This window comes from Phalangium opilio, unplaced genomic scaffold (assembly GCF_054372755.1).
Source record: "Phalangium opilio isolate 3A_F unplaced genomic scaffold, DU_Popi_V2 ptg000390l_1, whole genome shotgun sequence".
In the NCBI taxonomy this organism is placed as follows: Eukaryota; Metazoa; Arthropoda; class Arachnida; order Opiliones; family Phalangiidae; genus Phalangium; species Phalangium opilio.
The window spans coordinates 1955144-1982500 of NW_028324234.1; the positions used below are offsets into that span (position 1 = coordinate 1955144).

At 37.1% G+C, this 27357-nt stretch overlaps 1 protein-coding gene across 1 annotated transcript in view; it reads right to left on the reverse strand.

Annotated features, from left to right (window-relative positions):
- Positions 1–27357, reverse strand: part of LOC149596160 (uncharacterized) — a 144673-nt gene that overhangs the window by 31522 nt on the left and 85794 nt on the right. Inside the window, exons 13-14 of the mRNA XM_089861322.1 lie at positions 11742–12085; positions 6969–7285 (exon numbers count right to left, since the gene is read on the reverse strand). Coding sequence (XP_089717448.1) covers positions 6969–7285; positions 11742–12085 — 661 coding nt within the window. The remainder of the gene's footprint in view (positions 1–6968; positions 7286–11741; positions 12086–27357) is intronic.

A 27357-nucleotide genomic window follows, 5' to 3' on the forward strand; every position in this document is an offset into this window, starting at 1 on the left:
TCAAAAAGCCCGACCAGCCGATATCTTCCCTTAGCATGTCAACTAACACGAACACCGTTACTCTCAATGTTAATGCCTGGTTGGGCACTGTTAAAGGCTTTTTACTGACTAAAGAGGAAGATGGACTTCAAAACCGATTGTAGTCAATTCTCAAACTAGCTTTCAGTAAGTCTTCAGCATTATATATAATACAAGCAGTTACCCGCGGCGTCGCTCACGTGTAATAAGAACTTTCATCAAAATGATATAAAGAATCGGTGAGTTTACTGATAATTTAAAATTTTGTGGCACCCTAGGAGCGAAGGGACTCGGCGTTGCCCGTTAGCCCGTCGGGACATTTTTTTATTACTTTTCACGCGGACATTATTCCACTAAGAAGGGTTTTCCGGCCGCCATTTAAAAAGATGGCAACAAATCCAACCTAATAGACCATTCAGCCTATCTATAGGTTAAAGGAAACCAGTGTACTAAATACACCAGAAATCGATTGAAACTCGCGGACTTTGTTGCTTAGGGAAGATTTTTTACATTTCTGGGTGCCATTTATTAAGATGGCGGTAGATTGGAAAATCTTTCTTAGTACGCGCCTACTACCTATGAGTAACTTTTTTGCAAATTTTCAGCCTTCTAGGGCAAGCGGTTTGGGCTGGGCGTTGATTAACAGTCAGTCAGGACTTTGATTTATTTAGATATAGATAAAGTTATGATACTTAAACAGAGGAGTTTGACGTTTTATATCATTTGTACACGAAACGGTGGTTTTTTTCATAGGGAGAAATATCCTATCAATTAAATTTAAATTTACCAAAAATTGGGAAAAGTAAACCTCAATAACCAGGTGATACTTGCAAAAATATTGTTGAAACCCCTCGTGATAATAATTGTTTAAACTCTAACTCCATTGGTTAGTTGCTCCACGTACGTTTCTTACCAAGATATATTGAACTACCAAAGATAACAATTTTGGAAAAAATGAGGAAAAATATGATAATTTTTGGTGTTTCTAAAATGTGGGTCATTTTATACTTTATTTTCCATTGCTTTTCATATTAGCATTATTGATCACCCTTGAGCTGGTTTACAATCGCTTTAGAAAGTTACTGATTCCATATATTGATTTGGCAAGATTCAAAATATTCGAAATTTATATCCTTATCTCAAAGTAAAATTACTAATGTTAAAACCTCAACAGTGGGATTTTCCAATAAAAAAACTTTGAAAATAAGGTCAGGTGTCTGTACAGCAGTGTTACATTACTGTGTCGTGAGATTTTCAGAACAACCTTAAACAAGTCGGTAAACCAAAATAACCTCTCCGAGTCGAGACGCAATGAAGAGGTTTTTCTTAAATAATTAAATAAATATAATTGACATTAATTATTTTAATTGGCAGTAATTTACCTTAATTTTAGTTAAGTCGTTTTAAGAAACTTTATCCCTAAAATCATTTATAACATAGCTATTGTTGACATTAGATTTCAAGCGTATGCCTCTTTCATAATTTTTGGAAATTTAGGGTATATAAGGCGATATATTCACAGGAAGGGGTAAGGAAAAGCCGCAATGGCGTGAAAAATTGGTCGAAGCCTTAACTGCCAATGGGAGGAGGCTAGACTTTTCTCGTAACCCTAGCCGATCGCCGCGTATACTTCTTAATCCTAACGACGATAGTGTAGTAGAAGCCTACAATTTCTTTCTGTGAACTCGTTTTCTCGGATAAGCCAACTGCGAAATTGGTCACTAACACAGACACGTCCAGTGTAATACCTCTCCGTGACGTCATCGTCACTCGGAGAAGTAGAAATCTAAACGGGGTTTATAGGCCAAATAACCATTATATATTAATTTGAAGCATGTATGACACGCTTTTAAAATCTCAAAAGCACTTTAATGTCCTACATCAAAGAGCACTATTTTTAATTAAAGCCTTAGCTGAACTTGCATGGAAGATGGTTTTCACGGTACGGAAATCGATCCGAAACATGTTGAAAATTTGCCGGAGCGGTAAATTTTCAGCCGGCTGAAAATAAAAATACCTTTTTGCGCCACTAGGAACGAGCTCCCATATTCGCCAGTGAAAACGTTTGGCTACCAATCATAGACCTGTATTGTATAACTTCCAAATCATGCAATTGTAAAACATTGTTCATTCCTCCCATAGCTTAGAGCAGACGACATTCATTTGTACCTTGGATATTTCTGGCAGTGTTTCCACTTTGCGGCGAAAAAGTCCGTTTTCGGCGAAAATCGAGTCAGCACCAAAATATTGAAAAGCGGCAAAAGGCATATAATGTGTACGGGATTTTGAAATCCAATTTCATTTCTTCGGACTTCGTTGAATTTAATTTGATTTAGTCGGATTTTGTTTGATTTCAAATTCGATAAAATCCAACGGATTTCGTGATTTCTCTACTGATTTTGTGATTTCTTTACTGATTTTGTGATTTATTTATTGATTTTGTGATATTTTTACTGATTTTGTGATATCTTTATTGATTTTGTGATATATTTTGTTAATTAAGTGATATCTTTACTGATATTCTGATTTCGCTCTTGATTTTACGATTTCTATACTGATATTCTGATTTCGCTCTTGATTTAACGATTTCTTTACTGATTTTGTGATTTCTCTAACGATTTTGTGATTTCTTTACTGATTTTGTGATTTCTCTAACGATTTTGTGATTTCTTTACTGATTTTGTGATTTCTTTACTGATTTTGTGATTTCTTTATTGATTTTGTAATTGCTTTACTGATTGTGTGATATTTTTATTGATTTTGTGATTTCTTTACTGATATTGTGATTTCTTTACTGATTTGTGATTTCTTTACTGATTTGTGATTTCTTTACTGATTTGTGATTTCTTTACTGATATTGTGATTTCTTCACTGATTTCGTGATTTTTTTACTGATTTTGTGATTTCTTTATTGATTTTGTTATGTCTTTACTGATTTTGTGATATCTTTATTTCATATATTTTGTAAATTAAGTGATATCATTACTGATATTCTGATTTCGCTCTTGATTTTACGATTTCTTTACTGATATTCTGATTTCGCTCTTGATTTTACGATTTCTTTACCGATTTCGTGATTTCTCTAACGATTTTGTGATTTCCTTACTAATTTTGTGATTTCTTTACTGATTTTGTGATTTCTTTACTGATTTTGTGATTTCTTTACTGATTTTGTGATTTCTTTACTAATTTCGGATTTTTTATGGCATTTCGAACGCGGCAAAAATATGTTTGATTTCATTCCGGATTTGTGATTTTGTCATTGATTTCGGATTTCTTAAGTTGGATTTTGCGGATAGCGTACGGGATTTCGAGAATGACCGACCCCTCGGATAAATCGGCTTTATCATGGGCCATCTTAATAAGAGTCATTCTGACAAACTAAGAATATCGTTGAAGTATAACGACAGAAGAGTATTTACACGCAAAGAAAGTAATGATATATCTTTGTATGATGGTGAAATAATAAACTAATTTTAACTTCTGTAGTTGCTTATTAATACAGAGCAATAGTTACATATATAGGTAAATACGTTTGTAGATAGTCCTTATCTCGCCTCGGAGAGATAAAATTTTGGGTTTCGCAACTTGTTTTTTTATTCATTTTGAGGCAAAGAGCAGACCCCATGATTTCTTTAAAGTCCATATGGTGGCTTACCTACTAAGGGCCAATAGCTACGGTACTATTAATAAAATAATATAGTAGTTAATATATTATACATCTACAATGGAAATAGACCCTATTAAATCAGTAGAAGATTCGCGTACCTTGTGCTGAAGAAACACATTTAAAGTAACACGCAGTGTTAGCGTTATTACATTTACATATAAATTATACTAAATTGCAAATGATTAACTACGGGTACTTAGTAATGTCAGAAGTAGAATATGGGACTTGAAGTAAAGTGTGTAGCATTGGTAATAAATCCTGGCACTAGTGAACAAATTTGAGGATTTTAAGCGCCTACACTAGAGAGAAAAAGATTGGTCGAGTTCCAAAAACATTTCCTACCCCTTTCCCCTCAACCTAAAGCCGCGGAACACGGACGCAGGTGCTTGAATCTAGTTCTGCCGTCTACCGCCGCGAGCGTCTCACGTTTTGGAGGGAAAATTCGGAAACCGCCACCAGAGGGCCAACCGTTGTTGTGTTATCAAGAATATTCACTTTCGCCAAGTAAGGAATTTGGTTACCTCGATACTTCGAGCACCTTATCTTACTTCTGATAATGTTAAGATTTTTTTAATTTTCATGTAAAGCTTCATATATATGTTGAACACTTAATTTTTTAAAAAGGTATGTCTAATTTAAATTCACTTTTTAATAGCATTTTTATGTGTTTGGGGCTATTTTTAGCCACATCGTACTGTAAGATTAGGCTAAAGTACGAAGTAGTAATAGTAGTGGGCGGAGTTTTCGATTTCGTTATCGTTTGTTTGTAGCTGAAAAGGAACCTATATTACCTCAACCCACCCACAGGGGTAAACTGAGTTAGATATTTCATTTTAACTTTTCCTAGATCACAACCGGGAATCGAACACGGGACGTTCCCGCTGAAGTATGACACTCTACCACTGAGCCACAGAGATGATAAGCTATCGAGTTTTAACTTTTAGTTTATCTCTAAAGTGTTGTGGATGAGAGGGGTTACCTATCTATACTTCTGAAATTTTATCTGTGGGGTCGGATACTTCTGAATTTGTATCTTTGGGGTCTTTATATTTATTTTCTACTAGGAGCGAAGGCACTCGGCGTTGTCGGAATATTTTTTTATTACTTTTCATGCGGACATTATTCCATAAAGAAGGATTTTTAAATTTTTGGCCGCCATTTAAAAAGATGGCAACAAATTAAACCCAAAAGACCATTCAGCCCATCTATAGGTTAAAGGAAACCAATGTACTAAATATTTGTGAAATGTTTGAAATCAGCGCGGACGTTGTTGCACAGAGAAGAATTTTTACATTTCTGAGCGTCAATTATTAAGATGGCGGTGGATTAGAAAATTCTTTCCTAGTACGCGCCAACTACTTATGAGTAACGTTCCTGCAACTTTTAGGGCCACTAGGGCCAGCGGTTTGGGCTGGGCGTTGAATATCAGTTAGTCTGTCAGGACTTTGATTTATATAGATACTAGCTGTTACCCGCGACGTCGCTCGCGTGTATTAAGAACTTCCATCAAAGTGATATAAAGAATGGGTAGATTTTACTGATGACTAATATTTTTTTGTAGCGCCCTAGGAGCGAAGGCACTGGGCGTTGCCCGTCAGCCCGTCGGGACATTTTTCTTTAATTTTCATGGGGACATTATTCCATAAAGAGGAGTTTTTAAGTTTCTGGCTGCCATTTACAAAGATGGCAACAAATAGAACCCCAAAAGACCATTTCGTCTGTCTATAGGTTAAAGGAAACCAGTGTACTAAATATTTGTGAAATCTCGTGGGCCTGTATATTTCAATTGACTCGCGAGCTTGCTCGACGGGCTTGAAGTTTTCCGTTTAAAAATAACGCTTTTGCACCATCAAAAGTAAAAAATCACACAAGACCGAATGGCCTTGACTGTTCCCAAATTCACAGCCCCATCCCTTCCCCCGAAGTTATGCTAGAGAGAACTCTGATTGCACATTGGGAGGCTGGCCTTTTCGGGTCTCTTTAGAGATAATCTAATAATAATCTAAGCTTTATCTACGAAGGGATTTCCACACTAAACCTGTGGCATATTTACAGGTGGGTCCCTTTACAATGCATAGAGGGGTGGTGGCTAGCCCCTATGCCACAGCTAACCTACAGCGCCCAATACTAACTATTACCGTTAACCTCAGCAAGTTTTGATGGAAAGGAGAAACCGGGTTAGACCGCGGAGGAAAACTCCTTTTAACAAGCGGGGAGAGAACTTGCAAACTCTACGCAGAAGGATTTGTTCCGAGATTCTCACCCGGTGCCACAGTCCTGGATCGAACCCGGGATCCTCTTGCTGCGAGGCGAAAGCGCTAACCTCTACGCCACCCCACCTCCAGCTTTCATGTTCAGCCAATAGTTGTTTCTCTCCCAATAGGGCAAATTTTTGGCGTACGAGTCGCGCCTTAACCGGAGGTCTGAGAAAAGTTATCGCAAGGTGGCGAATGTGTCGCCCTTCTTCAGTATTGCTACACAAGAGAGGGGAGTCCCAAACCCCACTTTTGGTTACTTCCTAGGCTAATTTAATGGCCTTCTGGTAATAGGCATATTTTATGCCGTGTTTAAAATTTTGCGATTTAAATGAGACTTGGCTATGTTCATGACTAGAGTTGGTCTATACCCGACTTAACCCGATACCGATATTTACTCACAATGATCCAAAACCAATACTTCAACCGATACCGATATTTTAGTAGTACAGTGTCATTTATATACGTATTAAAAAACTAGGAAATAATTTAGAGTAATTTCATGAATTTCACTACTAAGTTAAGAGGTGCTTCCAAAATAATATCACGGCTTGTCTTTTGTAACTAGTATATGCCGAGAGTCCCTTTTATCCTTTTACTTTACAGTAACTGTTAGTTGATTTATCACTGAATTATTGAAGGCAAAAAACTGAAATTAATTTAAAACCTAAAAAAATATTTGCGAAACTAACTATTAGTTTTTTTGTCATTTAAAAATTTGGAAATAAAAAATATTTCTTTTTATTTTAATCAAGTTCAGTTCTATGGCTTTATTTTTGCTTATTAGTTATTATATAAACTAAATTCAGGTTTTTTTTATATAAAAATGAGAAATCAGCACGATTGACATTCATAGAAATCTAACGCATTTTAAACGAGTATGGGTTTAGTATCATGTTACAGCAACCGATCCGATACTATCGGGAAACCCCTAATATCGGTGCGGATACCGATATGGTATCGGTAACGGTTCATCCCTATTTATAACGCTTAAAGAAAATGCGAAAGATTATTTATTCACTTACCCTTCCCTAGAAAGGTTCCTCGTTTCTGATCTGTTTTCTGGTGATTTGTCTCTTATAATTTGAGCTTCAGGTGTTTTGGCAGGTGTGATGGGAGGGGGAGGTGGGGGAGGGGGCGGGGTTTCATACCGTCTTGGAATGGGACTGGGAGTTTTGAAGCCCTGGATGGGGCTATTGGGAGTTCCTAGATTTGCCCCCGGAGATCGGGGATCGTCCTCGTAGCCTACGTAATTGCGTAGTCTTTCTTTGTACTCATCCTCAAGCTCGTCATCCAATTCGTCGGTCACTGTACCTTTAGTTTGAACTTCAGTCGGCATATGCTATAAAACAAGTTGGGAATGGGAAACCAAAATTAAGGTTTTTCTTAAATAATTTAAATATTATAATATATTAATGGTTTTAATCGTCATTAATTTACCTTAATTAGAGTTATATCGTTTTAAGAAACGTTTTTCCTAAAATCATTTTAAAAATAGCTATTGTTGACGTTTGAATTCAAGTGTATGCCTCTTTATCAGTTATTTGGGAAATTCAGGGTATATAAGGCGATTGATTCACAGTAAATGATAAGAAAACCTAGATTTTGGAGATAGCGCAAGAATAACAAGTTGAGAAACCAAAATTAACCTCTCCGAATCGAGACACAATTAAGAGGTTTTTCATAAATAATTAAATATATTTGATACTAATTATTTTAATCGACAGTAATTTACCTTAATTCTAGTTAAATCGTTTAAAGAAACTTTATTACTAAAATAATTTTAAACGTGGTTATTGTTGACGTTTCAATTGAAGCATATGCCTCTTTATCAATTTTGGGTAATTTAGGATATATACGGCGATTGATTCACAATAAATGATAAGAAAACTAGCAATTGCGTGAACCTTTGGTCGTAGCCCACGCTAGGAGGCTAGACGTTTCTCGTAACCCTAGCCGATCGCCGCGTATATCTTAACTCTAACGCTGATAATGGTGTAGAAGTCAATATTGCTTTCTGCGAACACGATTGCTCCAATTCACCAACTGCGAACGCGGTGACAGGTAGAGAGGTTAAAATTCAAACACGGTATAAACCAGTTCAACTATATACGAAATTTTTTGAAAAATGTAAAAGTCAATTTGAATTTTGAGAAATGCGGTTCAACGTTCTCTGATATGGTTTTATCAACTTCATTAGCACTCTAGTAAAAATAGTTAATTTACGGGGCATTTGGTAAAATTCCGGTTAGTTACGGACGGTCAATTTTGGACTGAGACTCACATCTCTAGGTGCAACCAGAATTATATAATACTTCTCTTGGATAGAAGTGTACCACCACAAAGCGGGACAATTGTAACATGATTTTTCCCAACATCGTCATTCCTAACATTTGGAGTGCACAAGGTTTTTAAATGCCCATACGCCATGTAAATAGTTCCCTTATCATTCCTCTACTAGCGCTGCTTAACTGTTTGCCAAGGCGCTTGCGCTTGTGCGTTTTTGTCCCAGCCAAGTCAACACGCCTATTTAATTGCTACTTGGATTAAGTTAATACCAAACAGTTATAGAATTCACCCTAGCACGGTGCGAGAGTTACCCATCTGAAGTTTGATGAGCGGGAGAGTAAACAAAAAGGGTTCCTACGCCTGGGAAGAATCATGTTACATAAACAAAATATTAGAGATGGGCCGATACCAGTTTAAACCGATACCGATATGATCCGATACTTGGGAAACCGATACGTACCGATACCGATATTTTACCCGATCCTTCGATTAAACCGATATCAAACCGATACCGATATGGTATCGGTATCGGCCCATCTCTATAAGATGACTCTCGATCCAATTTCGGTACTTGAGACTATAAAACTGGCTTATCATACGAAAACCCCATTTTAAACACTAGTTACGTTATCCAAAAATAGATGAAAAACTGTGCTGTCTCAGAGTTTAGGTCTTAAGTATTTATTTTCTTCAAAAAATATCGGGTAGAAATATCGGTTCATTTTTAACCGATACCGATATATCGGTTAAAGCCAAATATCGGTACCGATACCGATATCGTATCGGTATCGGCCCATCTCTACAAAATATTAAGAGGATACAGAGTGTCATCCTTCTTCTTTTATCCTTTTCTGGTGCAACTAAAGAGCTTTTCACAACAGCTAATTTTTACCTTCCTTCATGGCTGAACCTAGTGTTCGTACGGGGACCACGACCACGACCCCGACCCCGAAAACCGGGGATCCCCGACTTTTTCGACGACCCCGACCCCGGTACCTAACATGTAAAATATAGTCGGGGTTTTTTCGGAGTTAGATTTTGGTTAGGTTAATTTTAGCAAATTATTTTTTGTCCTGCGCCAAAAACAATCATCTCATTCGTCTCAAATAAGTGCTCCGCTTCTCCTTTATGAAAAAAAGGGCAAGGGGGTAACTAACAATAAACAAAATACAGTAAAAACAGTGACCAAATTTCCAAAGTTCACCATCCTCCCTCTGTTGGATCGGCGGCCCTCCCCCGTCTTTTGTAATGGCAGTGGTCTTTCGTGGGAATCGTAGCTGCGTAGCTCGGAAAGTCGGAATTTATTGGGCTTTTTTACAGTTTCTTGCCTACTAGCTAAGAGTCACTATCTAAATGTGATACGAAAATAAAGCTTCTTTCCAAACACCCAGAAATTAAACGATTTTTTATCATTTTTCCATAATTTTTCTGCATGCGATGTCTTACCCCGACCCCGACCCCGACTTGTTTTTTTCGGTGATAACCTATCCCCGACCCCGATTAAATTTTTACCCCGTACGAATACTAGCCTGAACCTACTTAAATTGCCTTAACTATAACGGACATGACTTGCGAAAGAAGAGAAAACGAGATTGTTTCATAACTATATTTCTTTCTCTAAATATACCAGTGAGCACAAATGGAAAGGAGAGTCGAAGAGATCAAATTCTTCGTCAGCCCCCCTTCAAAAACGTTACCAGTGCTGGGGCTCGCTAAGAGCAGTGCCGCACATGCGCAATCGGCGCAACGGATAGGGAAAAATCCATAGAAGTTTGTTTACGCTTCGGCCAATAGTATTCCTCCCGAGGTGTGAACCTTTTACCGTATTTTCATGTTTACCCGTTTGAATTTCGATCTCAAGTAATGACGCGTCTTTCTCGTTGGCTGTGCGCCGCAGCGCCGAGGTAGGTGCGCATGAGAACCATGTTGGCCGGCCGTTATAGTTACCTTCCCCCTTCTATCATTGACTCCCCTTTCTATTTGTGCTCACTGATATATACGAATTTCCATGGGTAACTTTCACAATGCACATCATTTCAGCTGTCATTATATTCCCTTAATTTTACACCTTATTTCAAACATCGATAACTTCCCAGCTATTAATTCTTTGATAAACACATTTTTGTTAAGTATGTCATTGGAAATCTTAAGCAGTAGGCCTAATAAAAGCCCCTCGTGATGTCGAGGTTGCAAATTTCTTAGCGTATCCTATGGCAAATTATAAAGCAAAAAATTAACGTTAGGCTTAACGCGTCTAAAACTTCAACTTCGAAAATTCATTTGGAAATAACTTATTGAACATTGGTGTTTATGAGCGTCAGCTTGTTCCAAAAGTTCATATATAAAACCAAAAGTGTATTTCATTAAAGCTTTCCCGCACCATGTAATATCAAGATAAAATAGAATAGAGTATAATACGTATGCCTCCGCGTGCTGCGCCTTGTTTAAGGGGTTAGATTTCTACCGCTCAAATGCTGCGATCCCGCTCTCAGGATAGCCTTCTCAAGCCCCGTTTTCATGAGAGCGAGATTCGAAGCGATTTGCGAGAGCGAGTTTCAAAACAGCGATATCGCTTCAAGGTTTTAGCGAGACTTAATTCAAGTTCTCGCTTGTACTTTGAAAAAGAACGATATCTAACCTCTAGCCTCCTGATTGGCTATTTGAAGTTCTAGGGGGGGGACAGGACGACCCTCAAACGAGGTAGAAAGCTCGGCTCAACTCGGGTTCAAAAAATTGTGGCTTGACTTGATTCGAAAATAATCGAACCGAAACGAGCTGGCTCGGTTAGCATTTATATGTTTAAGAAAAATTGCTACTTCTAGCATAAGACATGAAAACGATTTGAAATGCTATCCCATGTCAGAAGTCCATTAAATTAGCATAAGAAGTAAACAATTACAATAGCTGGTTTAGCCAACGTCTCTGCTAGGGTAAGAACTCCTTTTTACTCCCCCCCCCCCTTTACTAACGCTATTGGAACTTTCGAGCTCCTCTCTTGGAAATCTTTCTTCGCGTGAGCGAAGCGTGACTTCTGCAGCCCATGAACGATGGATCTATAAAGGGACCGGAAAACGGGGTAGATTCCTCTCTTTAGCGCGTTTGCTTTGTATGTATAAAAACGAATCACAAATGGCCTTTACTGTTCTCAAATTCACAGCCCCCATCCTTTCCCCGATGCTATGTTAGAGAGAACTCGGCTTGTACAGTGGAAGGCGGGAATTTTCCGGTCCCTTTAGAGATTCAGAGTTCATGTTCAGCCAATAGCTGTTTCTCTCCCAATAGGGCAAATTTTGTCGTACGAGTCGCGCCTAAACCGGAGGTCTGAGAAAAGCTATCGTGAGGTGGTGAATGTGTCGCCCTTCGTCAGTATTGCTACACAAGAGAGGGGAGTCCCAAACTCCGCTTTTAAATACTTCCTAGTCAAATTTAATTGACTTCTGATTTTTATTTATTTTTTTAAAAAAATCCAAAAAAAAGTATCAACAACCCTGTCCCATCTTTGTACTCACGTCTCTTTGATCGTCGTGGTAATAGGTAGGGGAAGAAATGGGTCTTGAAGCAGGTCGGCCATTTTGATTTCGAGTTCCATCGTTTATTGGAGTCGAATAGCCATCGGCTTCATCGTAATCCTCAAGGTCTTCTTCATCTCTTAACCGACGTCTCTCGTTCTCGATTGTGAAGACGGACCGAGGTTCAACGCCTCTTTGTGCCCCAGTCGATATGAGGGCCGCACGCTCTGTGCCAGGCATTCGACCGCGTTGGTGTGGGTTCGAAGCCGCTTTCTCGTTGTAACTGCGTTCGTTGTAACCACCGTAATTTTGACCACTGTAAGGATCGTCTTGATCTTGTAAGTCTGAATTGAGAAGAAAGAAAAATTATTAGAAAAAAAGAGAAAATTTCCAAAACGTTTCAGTTTAAAGGTGTAAATATTTTTGGTATTTTTTTATAATTTTTAAAATTGATGTAAATTTGTATGTTTATCTCTTTAAATTTGTATGACTATCTCTTTAAATTTGTATGATTATCCCTTTGACTCATTCAAAAAAAAAACCTAAAGCCTGGTTCACACCTTGAGAATGAAGGAGCGAACAGCTGACGCACTAGACGAATTGAGGGGCGAACTCTCCTCTAGCTGTAGGGGTGCTATATTGGCATTAAAATCAGAAAGCTGGGCGGAAATAATGGGAAATCAGTGTAAAGATTATAGAAATCACTTAAAATAATCGTAATTTATGAAATCAAGGAATTCTTTCAGTACTCAACGGAATTCACATAAAAATTCACAAATCAGGTGTACAAAATTTTGGCGGATGACTAGATGGCAGGGCTGACACGCTGGTATCCAGCCCGGTTTTATCCACCTGAATTAGACCGGTTAAAACCACTTTGAAAAATCCACCGAAAAAATCCGGATTTTTTTAAAAAAAATATTAGAGTACACCGCAGGCGCCAAAAAGCGAGATGGAAGTTTTATCCATGTATCAACTTGGGCTTCCACCAAAGGTTCACGCAATTGCGGCTTTTCTTAACATATACTGTGAATCTATTGCTTTATATACGCCAAATTTCCAAAACTTGTAAAAAGAGGCGTACGCTTGAATTGGAACGTCAACAATAGCTATGTTTAAAATAATTTTAGGAATAAAGTTTCTTAAAACGACTTAACTAGAATTAAGGTAAATTAATGACGATTAAAATAATTAGATCAATTATATTTATTTAAATATTAAAGAAAAACCTCTTCATTGCGTCTCGACTCGGAGAGGTTTATTTTGGCTTCCCGACTTGTTTAAGGTTGTTTTGAAAATCTCACGACACAGTAATGTAACACTGCAGTACAGACACCTGACCTTATTTTCGGAGTTTTTATTTATTGAAAAATCCCACTGTTGAGTTTTTAGCATTAGTAATTTTACTTTGAGATAAAGATATAAATTTCAAATATTTTGGATCTTGCCTAATCAATATATGGAATCACTAACTTTCTAAAGCGATTTTAAACCAACTCAAGGTAGATCAATAATGCTAATATGAAAAGCAATGAAAAATAAAGTATAAAATGACCCACATTTTAGAAACACCAAAAATTATCATATTTTTCCTCATTTTTTCGGAAATTGTAATCTTTGGTAGTTCAATATATCTTGGTAAGAAACGTACGTGGAACAACTAACCAACGGAGTTAGGGTTTAAAGAATTATTATCACGAGGGTTTTGAACTATATGTTTGAAACTATCACCAAGTTATTGAAGTTTACTTTCCCCAATTTTTGGAAAATATAACTTTAACTTATAGGATGCTAGCTGTTACCCGCGGCGTCACTCGCGTGTAATAAGAACTTCCATCAAAATGATATAAAGAATGGGTAGATTTTACCGATAACTAATATTTTTGTAGCACCCGAGGAGCGAAGGTACTCGGCGTTGCCCGTCAGCCCGTCGGGATATTTTTTATTACTTTTCATTCGGACATTATTCCATAAAGACGAGTTTTTTCATTTCTGACGCCGTTTAAAAAGATGGCAACAAACCGAACCCAAAAGACCATTCAGTACGTCTATAGGTTAAAGGAGTTTACTAAATATTTGCGAAATCGGTTGAAACGGGCGGACTTTATTGTGCAGGGAAGATTTTTTACATTTCTGGGCGCCATTTATTAAGGCATTGAGAATCAGGGATAGATTTAATTTTAGAAGTAGGAATGGAGATATGTTAGTATTTACTTTTGTCCGACTCATAGCCCGGTACAGAGCCCATCCCTCCAACACGTAACGAAAAGTTTAAATTATCTTACTGGTTCACTTAAACTACGTTTTGATGACGTTGTTGACGGAGACGGCGAAAAATACGTGATTCCTTTTTACCTTTTATAACCTGCTTCTTCTTTCATAAGCCTCCGTCCTTTGGAAGGACGCGCCCACATTACTCTGTTCTCCATTCCTACTTCTAAAATTAAATCTATCCCTGTATAGATATAATTTTCTCCTTATGAAAGGAAAAAACCTTTTTTTCGCGAAAATATGATATAAAACGTCAAATTCCTCTGTTTAAGTATCATAAGTTTACATTATGTATATGCTCTTTAAGTATGAAAATTCCTATATTTCGCAATGCTGAAAACTTATTCACTGAGACCTAGCTCGACAACGACGCGTGAAATGACTAAACTCGATTTTGCAGTTCATTTTCCTATTTAGTCTCCATTACTAAGCCTTTGACAGCAGCGCCTAACCACCAAGCGTATGTCGCTTTACCTCGAATCTAGGGCCTACTTCAATCACTTCATGACAAGCTCAAGTTTGTAACCAGTGACAAACTTATGGTCAACCTAACATAAAATGATTTAACTAGAATTAACGTAAATTAATGCAGATAAAATATATTTAAGAAAAGACTCTTAATTGCGTCTCGACTAGGAGAGGTTCATTTTGGTTTCCCAACTTGTTATTCTTGCGCTATCACCAAAAGTTTTTTATCATTTCATGTGAATCAATCGCCTTATATACCCTAAATTGCCCAAAATGGTTAAAGAGGCATACGCTTGAATTCAAACGTCAACAATAGCTATGTTTAAATTGGGTTTAGTAATATAGTTTCTTAAAACGATTGAACTAGAATTGTGGTATATTGATGACTATTAAAATAATTAATATCAATTATATTTGTTTAATTATTTAAGAAAAAACCTCTTAATTGCGTCTGGACTCGGAGAGGTTTATTTTGGCTTCCCAACTTGTTCGTTATGATTTCTTTAGATGTTTAATTTAATTTTTTAACCCAAAACAATGATGTTCCTAGTCTATTTAATAATTACACTGAGAAGGGAAAAATCCATAATTGGCTAAAAGGAGCGACCTCGAGTCTTAAAAGCACGCTATACTATGAAAAAGAAATCGATCAAAAATATTACATTCGCGGGCCGCTACGCCTACTGAAGGCTGATTAACATGGTTTCTAAAAATCCGCTTGTAGCGTCAACGTTTTGCTTGTGACAGAGCTGGAGATCGAGATTCTTTTATTTACGTGATTACAGGCTCAAGCCCAAGCTTCAAGCATTTGATTTACATCCTTTCAAAATTATATTTTAAGATATAACTTGAAATTCTTCAGATTTTTCCTTAAGAGTAATGTTTCAAACTTTTCTTAAGCCTAATTCTTCAAACTTTTCTTAAGGCTAATGTTTCATACTATTTTTAAGCCTAATTTTTCAAACTTTTCGTTAAGCCTAGTGTTTCAAACTTTTCTTTAGCCTAATAATTGAAACTTTCGTTAAGCCTAATGTTTCAAACTCTTGTTAAGTCTAATGTTTCAAACTTTTATTAAGCCTAATGTTTCAAATTTTTCTTAAGCCTAATGTCTCAAACTTTTGTTAAGACTTAAGGCTGATTTACATGGTTTCTAAAAATCTGCTTGTGCGTGAACTTTTCGCTAGTGACAGAGCTCGAGATTTTTTTATTTACGTTTTTACATGCTCAAGCGCAAGCTTCAAGCATTTTGATTTACATGCTTTTAAAGAAATATTTTAAGATATAACTTGAAATTGTTAAAATTTTCGTTAAGCCTAATGTTTCAAACTTTTCTTAAGCCTAATTTTTGAAACTTTTGTTAAGCCTGATTTTATAAATAATGTGTTTGGCCTAATTATTTAAATATGTGTTAAGACTATATGGCAGGAACTAATATCCAGTGAAAATTTAGTCAAAATGATAAAAAACTGAATTTTCATTGATGGCGGTAGCTTTTTTTTGGCGCTTGCTAGAAAAAAACCAAATTCGTTTTGGTTGCGGATTGAGCTTGTTAAAAACCAAACCAAGGAACAAGCAAAGCTACAAGCAGTCATGTAAATGGCCGAGCTTGAGCTTGTGCAGAAAAGATTTAAAATATTTCAAGCAAAATCCTGTTTTTACGAGCTACAATCGTGCATGTAAATGAGCCTTAATGTTTCAAACTTTTCTTAAGACTAATGTTTCAAACTTTTGTTAAGCCAATTGTTTCGAACTTTTCTTAAGCTTAATTTATCAAACTATTCTTAAGCTTAATTTTTCAAACTTTTCTTAAGCTTAATTTTTCAAAACTTTTGTAAAGAATAGTTTTATAAATATGTGTCAGGCCTAATTATTCAAATACGTGTTAAGTAGGCCTGTGCGAGTACTCGATTGAAAGCGAGTACTCAGTTGAGTCTCGAGTCGAGTACTCGATTCATGGCTTCAAAATCAAACTTTTTAGGACTTGAAAATACTTTCTAGTCCTCAAAAATCCTCACTATTGGACTCGAGTAGGACTCGAATCAAGACTTGACGTCTTATCAAGTCCAAAAATATTTACTCGGTGGCCAGGGTGGGAAATAAGGATTTTTTAAAAACTGGACCTTGGGCCAGCAAGACGGTGATCCGGAATTTTAAGTAGAGCACCACATCTAGTGGGGTATCACCGATTTAAAGTCTAGAATACACAGCTGATTGGACAAAAATTTGATTTAAGTTAAGCAAACCAAAACCAAATGTTAAAATTATTGTTATTACGCGTCAATTACGTCGTGAGCACTGCAAGACTCATACTTTGAAAGTATAATTAATCCTTATTTGGGTTTAATTTATTATAGTTTTTGTCAAAAAATTACGCAAAATTAAATTAAGTAAATCAAATAAAAGTAAGCTTTATTATAATCAAGTTATCAGGACTCGACACTGTATTTGAAATCTAGTTCTTGAGCTGGCTAAAGGACTCGATACCAATTAAAAGACTCGACTCGAGGGACTCGAGACTTGACTCGAACCCCCAAAAAATAGACTCGCACAAGCCTACTGTTAAGCCTTTATACCAGTCATCGTTTTCACGCTATCAGAGGGGCAACTTTTCTGATAGAAAAAACACCTTTACTGGCTTTGGGTGTACGTTTTGATTTGAAATTAAAATTAGCGTATTCTAAAATAAGGTGGTTCATCCATACCATTTGGCTCAATTTAAAACATAACTTCAATTCGGTACATTTGTCATTTCAAAGAAACACTGGTATATAACTGATATACAGTTAAAATTTAGTCAAAATGATTTAAAACGTAAATGTCATAGATAGCGGCAGCTTTTTTGCTACTTGCTAGACAAAAACCAAATTCGTTTTAGTTACGTAATGAGCTTGTTAAAAAAACAAACCAAAGATCAAGCAAAGATAAATGGCCAAACTTGAGCTTGTGTAGAAAAGATTTAAAATATTTCAAGCAAAATCCTGTTTTTACTAGCTACAATCGTGCACTTAAATGACCCTTTAAACTTCAAACCTTGAAATGCCAAGTCTGAATTAAAATGCACTATTTAATTCCAATTTAATGAGGTAGAGGGATTTTAGTTTTTAAAATAACAGACGTTTCGTTAAAATTGGTCAATATTTCTAAAAGATAGAAATTTTTGAATATCATTAAAACCTAAGTTGACCCAAAAATTTATTATGATATTCAACACGTGCGAGAATTACTTTCTGCCCCAAACGGCGCCATAATTAAGAGGTTGCCCACGAGCCTCAATTTGAAGTGAGGGGCTTGTCATTCGCCAAACTTTTGTGCACCTGATTTTCGATTTCTGATTTTTTATGTGAATTCCGTTGATTACTGAATGCATTCTTTGTTTCCCTGATTACGATTTTTTTAGGTGATTTCCATAATCTTTACACTGATTTCCCGTTATTTCCGCAGATTACTTGTAATTTCTGTTTGAATTCCAGTGAATTTTTAGTGAATGCCTTGATAACTACTGGCTTCTTCGTGAATTAAGATGAATGCAGTGATTATTTCTATTTCAACTGATTATGATTTTTATATTGGGATTTTCGAATTCCTCGATTGATTATGTGTGATTATTTCACGAAATGTGCGATTTCCGAGGTGATTACACAAGATTACTAGTAAATCATGTGATTATTTTAGATTTTCTCAAGATTTAACGTGATTTCCAGTGATTATCTGAGATTTCTGATTACCTTCGATTACCCACAAAAATGAATGTGATGACTGCTGATTTCATAAGAATTCTAGAAATCAAGTAATCGATTTCTTCGGTTCTGTACACCTGATTATTCAATTGGCTAACCCCTCGATTTGAATTTTCAAACTAGGCTTAGCAATAACATCATGCATAAGATAATAAGCTAAGCCTGAGAATTATTTCTTGTCTTCTACGTCACAGGGAACTAAAACGCAAAATTTTCAACATTTTATTTTAATAGGACAAAATTTTGGTAAAATGATGAAATTTTTGAAAAATTGTTACTGTAATTTTATAGGTATGTACTTAGTAAAAGCAGAAGTGGTATGAGACTAGAAGTGAAGGGCTCTAGCATTGGTAATAGATCCTGGCACTAGTGAACAAATTTGAGGATTTTATGCCGCTTCCATCGCGCCTACACTAGAGAGAAAAAAATCGGTCGAGTTCCAAAAAAATTTCCTATCCCCTTCCCCTCAACCTAAAGCGGCCGAACACCGGCGCGGCTCCTTGAATCTAGTTCGGCCGTCTACCACCGCGAGCGTCTCACGTTTTGGAGGGAAAATTCTGAAACCGCCACTAGAGGGCCAACCGTTTATGTTTTATCAAGTCTTTTCACTAATGCCGAGTGAAGAATTTGGTTAGCTCAATACTTCTAGTCTCATACCACTTCTGGTAATAGATATGTTTAAATGCTTGTTTAACTTCTTTTGTTTAAATGGGACTTGCGACATAATAAAAAAGTTCAAGTCGAGACGCTATTAACAGGTTTTTCTTAAAAAACTAAATAAATATGATTGTTATTAATTATTTTAATCGGCAGTAATTTAGCCTAATTCTTGTTAATTCATTTTAAGAAACGCTACTCCTAAAATATTTTAAACATAGCTATTGATGACTTTTGAATTCAAGCGTATGCCTCTTTAACAATTTTAGGTGATTTAGGGTATATAAGGCGATTGATTCACATTGAATGATAAGAAAAGCCGCATTTTTCGTGAACCTTTGGTGGAAGCCCTAGCTGTCATTGGGGGGAGATTAGACGTTTCTCGTAACCCTAGCCTATCGGTACGTAAATATTAACCCTAACAAAGATAAAATAGTAGAAGGCAATATTACTTTTTGTTATCACGTTTGCTCCGATTTGCCAACAGCGAAAGCTGTGACAGACAGACAAACACGTCCAGTACTATACCTCTCCGTAACGTCATCGTCACTCGGAGAGATAAAAAGGGTGCAATGTTATCACGAAGTGCTTACCGTCTAAATCAGATTGTATATTGTCACTTCTAGAAGAAATTAGGCTTTTGGCTCGTTGCCAAAGCGCATTCATCACTTGTACAGACATCCAAAGTTTAGAAATCGAGTTAAATCCAAACTGTGTTTAATTTGGGAAGTCACATACTAAAAAGGCAAATAAAGCAAAGTCCCTTTGATTCAATTCCGTTAACGTTGCAACATATCGGAATGATACGAGATACGTAACACCAGAAGTAACATAAGGGACTAGAAGTATCGAGGTAACCAAATTCTTCACTTGGTGAAAGTGAATATTCTTGATAACACACCAACGGTTTGCCCTCGGGTAGCGGTTTCTGAATGTTCCCTCCAAAACGTGAGACATTCGCGGTGGTAGACGGCCGAACTAGATTCAAGCACCCGCGTCCGTGTTCGACGACTTCGGGTTGAGGGGAAGGGGGTAGGAAATTTTTTAGGAACTCGAACAATTTTTTCTTTCTAGTGTAGGCGCGATGGAAGAGGTATAAAACCCTCAAGTATAGTGCAAGGATCTGTTACCAATGCCAGTTCACTTTACTTCTAGCTTCTTATCTTACTTGTGGTAACACGTTTGAAAAGAAAATGGTTTTTCAAAACACGCACCGAGGCATAAAGCTACTGGCCCTCTAAATGTTTGATTAGCAAAATTCCTCACATTATACTGGGAAAAGAAAATTTTCCATTTTCCAATAATAAACGTCTCAATTAATTTGTTTTTTTTTCTTCTAAAAATTAGCCTTTATATTTCCAAATTTAGCTAAAATTAGACAATAAAAATTTGAAATTCAGGTCAATAATGCTTTTAATTTCGCTAATTTATCTGAAATTCAACAATAAATTTCAAAAGTAAGGTCAATACTGCCTTGAATTTTGCAAACTTTGCTGAAATTCGACAATAAAATTTAAAATTAAGGTCAATATTGCCTTTAATTTCGCTTATTTATCTGAAATTCAACAATAAATTTCAAAATTAAGGTCAATATTGCTATTAATTTCGCAAAATTTAGCTGAAATTCTACAATAAAAATTTTAAATTTGCTCTGTAATTCACCTTTCCATAAACACTACTACTTCGCGTTTAAATTTCGATATATTGTATAATTCAGTTATATATTTGCAATGTTTGACGTGTTCTCTAATTTTTCCATAATTCGAAACCATACTTCTCAATTTTCACAGGTCACCATGTTTGCAAACATTATTTGAAACTACAATTATACCGAACGCCTTCGCACCGAAAATCGAATTTTTGAAAAGAATTATCACCGTTGAAAACTTCACTCTCTACATGACTTTAATTTAATCCGACTACGATACTACAAACTCGTTTTCACAAAGTAGCGTAAGGTTAAATGCACCGAGCCTAACGGTTTCTCTTATGAAACTGAACTACTACTCGATGAAAAGGGACGCTGATGTTTGTCCGACAAGAGCATGTAGTCGTACAATCATCGAGCGACTGACAAATCCATATTTTAATTTTAATCCAAACAAATCTCATGTGCAATCTCTTTAAACGAACTATTACATTTTCCAGGAAGACACAGTCACACAGGTACTTCGTTAATATACTAAAGCTATAACGATTACCCAGAAGTCCATTAAATTAGCCTAGGAAGTAAACAAAAGAAGGGTTTGAAGCAATACTGAAGAAGGGTGACACATTCGCCACCTCGCGATAACTTTTCTCAGTACCTCCGATTTAGCTGCGACTCGCACGCCGAAATTTTCCCTATTGGGAGAGAAACAGCTACTGGCTGAACATGAACACTGGATCTCTAAAGGGACCGGAAAACTCCCGCCTCCCACTGTACAAACCGAGTTCTCTCAAGCATAGCATCGGGGGAAGGGATAGGGGCTGTGAATTTGAAAACAGTCAAGGCCATTCGGACTTTTGTCATTCTCTTTTTTATGTAAAACAAATGTGCTTTAGAGAGGAATATACCCCGTTTTCTGGTCCCTTTAGAGATGCAGCGTTCATGGGCTGATGAAGTCTCGCCCCGCTCACATCAAGATTCAAGAAAGATTTCCAAGACAGGAGCTCGAGATTTCTAATAGACTTAGCAAAGGGGAAAAAACGAAACCCCCATCCATGGAGTTAAATGAGTTCTACCCCTGCAGAGACGAACGCTATGCCAACTATTGTAGTTGTTTAATTCCGAAGCAAATTTAATGGACTTCTGCTATTAAGTACAACCAAAAGTGGATGAGAGGAAAAGTATGAAAATGGCCAAAAGTCGCGAGTCATCAGAGTTTCGCCGTAGTTGACCGTTTTATTGGCGTAGCTATACTGGGCCTGTTCACTCCCTTAAAATGGGTCTTGTGTTAATTCGCGGTTACGCGGCTACCGTCGTCTGCTATTGTGTATGCTAGAACTTCCTCGATTTGTGTTTGTAGTCAGGACAGAGTAGCTGGTAATGTTTTAAAAGGTATTTGAAGGTATAATATGGATTTACGTAAGGTTATCGAAGCAATAGAAGAGCACATAAATCTAGATACGTTTAAAACAAATCTCGGTAATTTAGCTATAGCGCAAGCATCTTGCGTCGTGATGCGCGTGATCGAGTGGGCTATGGTTAAACCAAGGAGCATAAATGTCTGCACTACTTTCAGTCGCGAGTTTGCACGTCCACCAGTCACTAGTAAACTAAATAGTTATTGGCGAAACTTTGATGTCCGCGTTATTTAACACAGGCTCTATGGCCATTGTCATACTTTCCCTCTCATCCACATTTGGTACAACAATATCATCAAACGCTAACCATATGCTATTCGGGTTGCAATAAAAGCACCTAAACTGACCCTAATATTACGGGGGTTCAAATGACCAAACAAAGTTTTACGTAACGAAACGCATACGCCATCATAAACGAATGTTGTTTTTCACTTTTCGGTTGAACTGCTCTTTTGGCAATTGCTGTAACGGTACGCCCGGTTTACGAGAACCGCTGAATTGCAGTCATGAGTACCACTATTTGGGGAACATCAGTCATGAGGACCACTATTTGGGGAACGGCAGATATGAGGACCACTATTTGGGGAACGGCAGATATGAGGACCACTATTTTGGAACGGCAGATATGAGGACCGCTATTTGGGGAACGGCAGTTATGAGGACCGCTATTTGGGGAACGGCAGTTATGAGGACCACTATTTGGGGAACAGCAGTTATGAGGACCGCCATTTGGAAAACGGCAGTTATGAGGACCGCCATTTGGAAAACGGCAGTTATGAGGACCGCCATTTGGAGAACGGCTGTTATGAGAACCGATATTATGGGAACATCAGTTGTGAGGACCACTATTATGGGAACAGCAGGTATGAGGACCACTATTTGGGGAACGGCAGTTATGAGGACCACTATTTGGGGAACGGAAGTTATGAGGACCGCTATTTGGGGAACGGCAGTTATGAGGACCGCCATTGGAAAACGGCAGTTATGAGGACCGCCATTTGGGGAACGGCAGTTATGAGGACCGATATTATGGGAACATCAGTTGTGAGGACCACTATTATGGGAACAGCAGTTATAGGGACCGTTATTATGGGAACAGCAGTTATGAGGACCGTTATTATGGGAACAACAGTTATGAGGACCACTATTTGGGAAAAAGCAGTTATGAGGATCGCCATTTGGGGAACGGCAGTTATGAGAACACATAAAAAACTCCCAAAAATTAGGATTTTTAAGAAAAAAAACCGGATTTTTTTAAACCCTAGTAAGGGGTGCACGACAAGCAGCTACAATTTCAATCGTGATTCAAAATCGCAAACGCTCAAAAGCGCTACCCTTACTTATTACCCGCTTTTTTTGATATAGCAGACGACAACTAATAGATTCCCTATTGGCTGTCTGTCCACACGTGGCAAAGCTCAGCAATGAGTCAGCATGGTGGTCGGCAATGAGTGTTCAGTTCTCAGAACCATAACATACCGAGGCATTTTTAACTAATTAAGCTACAATATTATGGAAACCATCCCCATTTAACGATATTTTTTAGACCCGAGTCCTGGTTTAACCAATGGGTTGCTTAAAATTCGAGCAATTTTCAAATTCAGAAGATTTTATAGGATTTTTATGGGAATTATAGGACCTCTGGGGCCCTGCGCTTAAACCTAGTATCGGTTAATTTACGATACAATGACAGTGTAATAATAATAGCTTTATTTGAGATTTTCTGATTTGCAAAAGATACTTATTTTGGAGTTATAGAAATGGACCCTTTTACCTCTCCGAGTGACGATGACGTCACGGAGAGGTATTACACTGTATCTGTCACCGCGTTCGCATTTGGCAACAAGCTGCCCCGGCAGAAAGGACACTCGTGCGGGATATGTAAGATAATAAAAAAGTGAAACAATAGGGGCTAAAAAAGCAAGCATGTGGTAAAAATTTCTTTACTAGACGCCATACCTCCAGCCCTGAGCGAGACTGATAAATATTAACTTAACAGTAGAACTCACAGGAAGGTTAGCCCCTAGCACCATCCCTAAACCACCACACCATCGCTCGGAGGAGGCGGAATCTATTTACCTTTTTTGTGGTTTCAACAAGTGTTTACTTTAAAAAAATTGAAATCGGAATGATGGGGATGAAAAACCCCGAACACACGGTATTCCTGTCCTGACCCATTGCCAAAGCTAGGGTAAGAGAGACCTTGAAAAGTCGGCGCAATACTCGTGCGATGGGGGATTCTCCCCCGCACGAGAAAAAAGGAGCAAACGTGTTCGCAGATCGCAATTTTTGACTTCTATTCCATTATCATCGTTAGGGTTAAGATTTACGCGGCGATTGGATAGGGTTACTAGAAACGTCTAGCCTCCCAATGGCAGCTAGGGCTTTCACCAAAGGTTCACGCAATAGCCCTTTTTCTTATCATTTATAGTAAATTAATCGCAAATATACCCTAAATTCCCCAAAAATTGTTAAATAGGCATAAGCTTTAATTCAAACGTCAACAAGAGCTATGTTTAAAATTATTTTAGGAATAAAGTTTCTTACAACGATATAACTAGAATTAAGGTAAATTAATGATGATTAAAATAATTAATATCAATTATATTTATTTAATTATTTAAATTATATAAATTGCTTCTCTACTCGAAGAGGTCGATTTTGGTTTCCCAACTTGTTAATCTCCCAATTTACCCATTACAATGTTGCTTAATAGCGTTTATGATAAGTTCAATGGCATTTTTCGTTTAGTGGGAGGCTGCTTTTTAGCACGCGATGTCTGGAACGCTTTAATTATCTACGAAAAGATAAACAAAACTTTTGATAAATTTGGAAAATGCGAATTTCGTACTATAATTAAAAAGAAAACAAAACAGAAATATTGTTGATGTATTTTCAAATGCAAACCGCGAAAATTACTCGCCTTCCAGTTGTTTTTACCGCAATTCACACCGTGTCGAGAGGCTCAAAAGTGTGCCCCTTCATGATTGGTCAGAATATGTGGGCATATTAGTAGAGCGTTTTATACTAATAATCCCTAAAATTCCCTATGGCTGTCCAAAAGCTCCAAAACAACTCGTTGCCAGATCTTTTTCAACGTTTTCCGATCAGGCAGGGAAATAAGGTTTTAAGTATTTTCTGGATAAAGCAGATGGGTCACGACTCTTCTCGTTGTCTTTTAATACACTCGCGAGTCGTTAACAGGTTAAATAACAATATAAAAAGTGCTAAGCCTTAACTTCGTTGTTGATAACAACAAGGATTCTAGGCAGACAAAAATTAAATATAATAAAATAAAATAAAACTTCGCAGTTCAAGGATTTCAAGTAGAATCGAGAATAATATGAACCGACTCGAACTGATTTCAATTTAAAAATCCAGTACTACTGACTCAGTAGTACTGAGGGAAAAACAAGTTAAACAACTAACAGGCCAATTTTTTTCTCACTCTATTTCAGGGTGGGAAATAAGGGGTACGTTCAGTAAAGAAAATCTCAAAGAAATCGCTGTTTTCTTGATGTTTGGTTGATGGGCTCGAGACGTCACAGTGACGTAAAAGGTTGTTGAACGGAAAAGTCACATTTTGAAGTTAGCGCTGTTTTCGAAAATGGGGTTGGGGAAACGTCTTACTGGCCCTCAAAACGTTACGAAGAGCAAATGGTTCTTGTCCACTATTAACGAGCTCGCAAATAATGAAATTGTTTAAGAAAATTATGTCCATTTGAATGGTAGAAGTAGTTTTGTAAAGAAAACTAATACAATTACTGTTGAAATAGCATTATTGTAATTTAGTTTTTAAATCCCGCGCCAACAACAGTCAAGCGCTACGTCACGCCATCAAAAAAACCATATCGATTAGATGGTTTTTCTGATGAGCAAGCGCTGAGCATCATGACGTCAAAACCGGAAACGCGAAAAAGCGTACAGTAGTGAAAATCTGGCATCGCTTAGTAAGCGCTGTCATCAAAGAGGGTTACTGAACGTACCCAAGGTTTTTTTATAAACTGGACACTGGACCAGCAATCCCCCTGGCTTGGAATAAATAAACTGATCCATGACCATTTACCAGGGCACGTCGTCTGCTAAACTAATGAAGTGTATACTGTATATTAGAGTTTTAATGTGTGAACTCTTGTTACCCTTGAATTTTCTTAATAGTCCCGTGGACCACTGACCCCTTTTGCGATTAAACTGGACCAGGCAATTTTTAAACTGGTCATTTGCTCTGTGCCACCGCCTTATTTCCTAGGCTGGTCTATTTCTCTTCCCACGCATGTAAAGTGGACTTGGTCAATTTCAATCTAATGATTCTAACAGCATAAATGCATATCACGGGCAGGCTTGGAAATAAGGTTTATTTCTGAACTAGTCCTCCGGACCAGTGACCCCTGATGTCTTAAATAAGAAACTGGTCCCGGGACCTGTGACCCTTCCCCTATTTATTTTTCTACTGGTCCCAGGACTTGTGGTCGTTCTCTCTTCTAAAAAAATCTCTCTCGGCCTAGGGTTGTATACACAACTGGACTCATGGAGTCGAAATTTATGATAAAATGAAAATAATTAAAGAGGTCCCCATATCAATTTTTTAATAAAAGTAGGAATTAATAAACTAGTCATTGGGACCAGTGACCCTCACGTTTTGAATAAAAAAAGTGGTCCAAGCTATTAATAAACTGGTTTTTGACCTGTAAACCTGTCTTATTTCCTAGCCTGATCACGGGCGTAGAGATGTGAATTTACCGTAATTTTAAAAATGGTAATTTGCCGTTTAAAATTTTGAAATAACAAAAATTGTCGTAATTTATGGTATTTTTTATTTTCACAGCCTTATTACCACGTTAATTTACGTAATTTACCTGCTAAATTACCGATTAAAATTTTGAAATAACAAAAATTATCGTAATTTATGGTGTTTTTTATTTTCTCGGGCTCTACGGGCGTTAAATTACTGACTCACATCTTCAGTCACACTTATAATGCAAAGCAAATATTAATATTTCGAGATATGTTTTCAGGTTAATCTTATAACCTAATTGTTCCATGGAGATGTGAGTCGTTAATTTACCGTCAGTAAATTACCGGTAATTTAACAGATACCGTCCGTGAATTACCGATTTATATCTTACCATAATTTTAAAATGGTAATTTACCCGGTAAATTAGATTGTCTACCATTGGGTCGAATCCCATTGGATCGAATGTCTCGTTCGACCGAATCCCATTAGACCGAATACCGCAATTTGGGCGGTTTTCCAATCATGAATTTTCCTTTCAATCCTATTTTTCTATTGATTTTCCTATTAAACTTCTTGTTATTGCAGCAAATACAAAACCTAACGTAACCTAATATAACAGTAATGTTTTGGAAAAGGCATATTATTGGAGAAGTCAATGAAGCTAAATTTCAATATTTTGGAA